The 4879-nt window shown below is 29.5% G+C and overlaps 1 protein-coding gene and 1 long non-coding RNA gene across 2 annotated transcripts; both read right to left on the bottom strand.

The window, feature by feature from the left end:
- On the bottom strand, nt 1–2155 carry LOC109130817 (salicylate/benzoate carboxyl methyltransferase-like). Its single transcript, XM_019240871.1, has 4 exons — nt 1981–2155; nt 1676–1808; nt 408–800; nt 1–309 (listed from the first exon to the last, which is right to left on the bottom strand). Exons 1-4 carry the CDS (start codon nt 1989–1991, stop codon nt 1–3), a joined length of 846 nt encoding a protein of 281 aa, XP_019096416.1. The 5' UTR covers nt 1992–2155.
- LOC109130746 lies at nt 3455–4879 on the bottom strand. The gene is made up of 3 exons (XR_002036672.1): nt 4701–4879; nt 4396–4528; nt 3455–3520 (listed from the first exon to the last, which is right to left on the bottom strand). It is a non-coding gene; the product is annotated as an uncharacterized LOC109130746 (long non-coding RNA).

Raw genomic sequence — 4879 nt, 5'->3', positions numbered from 1 at the left:
TTACATATTTAAAATTATTTTCAACAAATTAATGTGAATATCTAATGACTTCCTTACCTCGAAGACAAGGTCGCACAGAGAATTGGATAACAATGTCAACCAATGACAACAATCTCTATATAGTGGATCCTCAAGAGTGTTTCTACCGATTAATGTGAGAACCATGCGTCCATTAGATACCATCTCTTCAGAGCGCATCCTCAGAAACGTCGTAAAATCTCTTTGGAATTGATTCAAGTAAGCCTTGTATTCACTTAGAGGACTTGAACTTGTTATGTAGACTCTCTTCTTCTCCAGTCCGTCGGGAACCTTACAAGTCAACATTTTCATTGTCATAATCTGTGTACTATTATGATGAAATTATTTTTCTATAAGTGGAAAGTTATAACAAAGTACTTATAAAAGACCTTGGAGAGGTAATGGTTACTGTAATTTGAATGAATGAAATGGAGACTCTTGCGTGGGAAAAGCCTTGAGTAAAAGGAACCAGGGACTCCAGAGACAAAGCATGGTATTTTGCTTGTGAGCTTATCGTTGAAGAAAGTTATGAACGTGAACGTCGTGTTGAAATCATTACCAGGGAGATCGTTCAGACAACAATCTATCTCGGGTGGGTTTTGGTTCCATTCTTGACATAACAAATTGATTGTGTTAACGATCTCTGATATCACCAAGAACGTGTTTTGTCCTGAAGAACAGCCCAAATCGGCTAGTTTAATACATTTAGGAAAGCCCAAGTTTGTCATCATTTCTTTGGTGTTTTTAACCAGGATTGCTTTGGTCATTGATAAAACTCTTCTCTGAAAATAAAAAAACAAAGGAAGAGAAAAATTAATTAAAAAATCTTTTTTTTTTCTCTCTATATAATTGGGAATGGCCCAAACCTAAGTCATACTAATTATTTAGAAATGAATAATGAGTGATTTTCTTAGTATCCCACATGTACAAATAATAAATCCTACTATGTTAATTGAGAAGTACAAAAAAGAAACTAACTTTAGAAAGTGTAAAAATTTACATTCAAATGCCATTAGAAATTGTTAAATAAAGACTAAAATTGTTGAGGGTATTAAAGATAACTAATAATCAACCATCTAATTATCTTATTATTAATCAGAAAAAATCGCGGATTACATGGATACTCAATCGACTTAAATTAAATACATATCCATTTACCAAATCTGTATCCTCTTAACAAAAATATTCTCATAAGATATCCTCTTAACAAAAAAAATCTTATGAGAATCATTGATTATTTCCTTAATTGAAAATAATATATCTTAACTAACAATTATATTCATTGTTACAGCCTCCGTGTTTTATTGACAAAAATTTCCAATAAACATTTTTAAAATACAAAAAATTATTATATAAGCAAACTAATTTAAAATCACAAATTATTATAAATAACATAATAATAAAATTAGTGATTACAAATAAACATATAAAAAAAGTTCTGAACCGCGGATTAGTACTTAGTGGTAAAGTAAGAAAAGAGCTTCCTCTTGCGGTGCGGTGAGACTTTGTAAATATTTGGTATAGATAACGAAATTAGCGCGGGTTCAAGTGTAAATAGTTTGAGTATAGAATATATATATGTAAATATTGAAGTATTAGTTTGTGAATGAATAAGCCTACGAAAGAAAAAAAGAAATATATAGAAGATGAAAAGAACCTGAAGAAGAGAATTGGAGGAGTAACTATTATCTCCATCTCCTCCACTCATACTTAAAATACTCACAAATGGGTATTTACTTCTTGTCTCTTCATCGTCGATATTCATTTCATTTTCACTCTTCCCAGTATACCTGCATTGATCGCATGTATAGACAATACATATATAAATATATATATATATATATATATATATGCTCATCACATCTATTTCAAATCAGCATATACAATCATGCATATCTATATATATATATATATATATATATATATATGATGTGAATTGAAAGATGAATTTGTGAGAAGAACCTTGAATCCATTTCTCGCAGTACTACTTCAAGAAAATAATTAGCTAAAAATGAGAGCTTTTTCAATATGTTATGTTTTTGAGGGAGGCTACTTTATTTATAGAGGTGGGACTTGTCTTCAATGTGAAACACACGGAGTTGTTGCAAAACACAATCCTCCTATAGTCCTATCCAATCTTTATAGATATCTCTTTCTCAGAATTATAGCTATATATAATAATAGAACTTTCATAATAATTCTTCAAAAAAAATATTCCCTTTTTTCAAAAACAATCTAACCATCGTAATAATTCTTCTATTTTTTTATTTTTTTTAAAACTCTTTTTATATCTTGAACCAATGTATTATGCGGGTCCTGCTATTAGTTTGTGTATGGATGTCGACGACATCATGTCGCAAAAGAAGAACATGAAGAAGAGAATTGGAGTGAGTGTTGTCTCCATCTCCACCCTTCATACTGATTAGAGTAGTCACAAAAGGGAAAATGCTATTCTCTTCATCGTCGGTACAAGTCTCACCAACTGCATTTTTGAATCCATTTCTTGTATTAAAGAAGTATTTCAAGAAAACATGCAATAATCTTATGATGATTTCAAAGATCTTCCTAACATCAGACGTGTATAGATTGTCTGAACTGTCAACCATATATGCTTTAGTTCCATTGCGATTTCAATCATTTTTATCTATACTCAATCATGCATGCTGAATAGTAGGGACCGTCCTAATAGCTACCATACGTTTTCTATCTTTTTTGTTTTTTTCCTTTGCTACTTGCTGCCTTTCTAGTATGTCACTTTCGACCACGTTTTTATAGTATTATTATTATAGCTAGATAATCCGCACTACACTACGATATATTTTTATTTATGTGGTTAGATTTAAGATTTATAATTACACTCTCTTTTTGCCAATAAATATTTAATTTATATATAATTATAGTCTTTTGTTTAGGCAGTGAAAAAGGGATTTAGTTTAAACAGATATTTTTATCTTGAGAGAATGGAGATTTCCCTGCATTCCTAGGTTGTCCAATTTCTTTGCAGTTCTGGATCTGCAAAGCCACCACAATCAGAAATGGATTTTAAAACTTCACTCTTTGATTTAAGTTCCGTTATATAATGATTCTAGATGAATATATATATATATATATATACATATTTTTACAACGTTTGTTAAACAAGATTGATGGATGAATCACATATCCGGCCATTCCTTTCTCTATAATGAAAGTTTATGATTCCTTTAGAACCTGCATTATAGAGATGCATCCACACCAGTATAATGAAAGTTTATGATCTTGAGTAAATAGGGATGCATCCACACCAGTATAAGAAAGTAAATACATCAAAGTAAATGATAAGCATGAAAGAAATAAGATTAGTAAGGTTTACTTATAGATCTCTTCCTCTACTCGATTACAAAANTTGTCCTGAAGAACAGCCCAAATCGGCTAGTTTAATACATTTAGGAAAGCCCAAGTTTGTCATCATTTCTTTGGTGTTTTTAACCAGGATTGCTTTGGTCATTGATAAAACTCTTCTCTGAAAATAAAAAAACAAAGGAAGAGAAAAATTAATTAAAAAATCTTTTTTTTTTCTCTCTATATAATTGGGAATGGCCCAAACCTAAGTCATACTAATTATTTAGAAATGAATAATGAGTGATTTTCTTAGTATCCCACATGTACAAATAATAAATCCTACTATGTTAATTGAGAAGTACAAAAAAGAAACTAACTTTAGAAAGTGTAAAAATTTACATTCAAATGCCATTAGAAATTGTTAAATAAAGACTAAAATTGTTGAGGGTATTAAAGATAACTAATAATCAACCATCTAATTATCTTATTATTAATCAGAAAAAATCGCGGATTACATGGATACTCAATCGACTTAAATTAAATACATATCCATTTACCAAATCTGTATCCTCTTAACAAAAATATTCTCATAAGATATCCTCTTAACAAAAAAAATCTTATGAGAATCATTGATTATTTCCTTAATTGAAAATAATATATCTTAACTAACAATTATATTCATTGTTACAGCCTCCGTGTTTTATTGACAAAAATTTCCAATAAACATTTTTAAAATACAAAAAATTATTATATAAGCAAACTAATTTAAAATCACAAATTATTATAAATAACATAATAATAAAATTAGTGATTACAAATAAACATATAAAAAAAGTTCTGAACCGCGGATTAGTACTTAGTGGTAAAGTAAGAAAAGAGCTTCCTCTTGCGGTGCGGTGAGACTTTGTAAATATTTGGTATAGATAACGAAATTAGCGCGGGTTCAAGTGTAAATAGTTTGAGTATAGAATATATATATGTAAATATTGAAGTATTAGTTTGTGAATGAATAAGCCTACGAAAGAAAAAAAGAAATATATAGAAGATGAAAAGAACCTGAAGAAGAGAATTGGAGGAGTAACTATTATCTCCATCTCCTCCACTCATACTTAAAATACTCACAAATGGGTATTTACTTCTTGTCTCTTCATCGTCGATATTCATTTCATTTTCACTCTTCCCAGTATACCTGCATTGATCGCATGTATAGACAATACATATATAAATATATATATATATATATATATATATGCTCATCACATCTATTTCAAATCAGCATATACAATCATGCATATCTATATATATATATATATATATATATATATATGATGTGAATTGAAAGATGAATTTGTGAGAAGAACCTTGAATCCATTTCTCGCAGTACTACTTCAAGAAAATAATTAGCTAAAAATGAGAGCTTTTTCAATATGTTATGTTTTTGAGGGAGGCTACTTTATTTATAGAGGTGGGACTTGTCTTCAATGTGAAACACACGGAGTTGTTGCAAAACACAATCCTCCTATAGTCCTATCCAATCTTT

Source organism: Camelina sativa, chromosome 19, assembly GCF_000633955.1.
Source record: "Camelina sativa cultivar DH55 chromosome 19, Cs, whole genome shotgun sequence".
Taxonomy (NCBI): Eukaryota; Viridiplantae; Streptophyta; class Magnoliopsida; order Brassicales; family Brassicaceae; genus Camelina; species Camelina sativa.
Note: the sequence above shows the minus strand (reverse complement) of the source record. Positions and strands in the feature narration are given on the sequence as shown.

What these genes read in the sequence shown, in the direction of transcription:
- LOC109130817 (XM_019240871.1), bottom strand. An exon ending in CCTCCAATTCTCTTCTTCAG is followed by an intron (nt 801 to 1,675) that starts GTTCTTTTCATC and finishes TTTTATTTTCAG; the next exon opens with AGAAGAGTTTTATCAATGAC. An exon ending in GTAACCATTACCTCTCCAAG is followed by an intron (nt 310 to 407) that starts GTCTTTTATAAG and finishes TTGACTTGTAAG; the next exon opens with GTTCCCGACGGACTGGAGAA.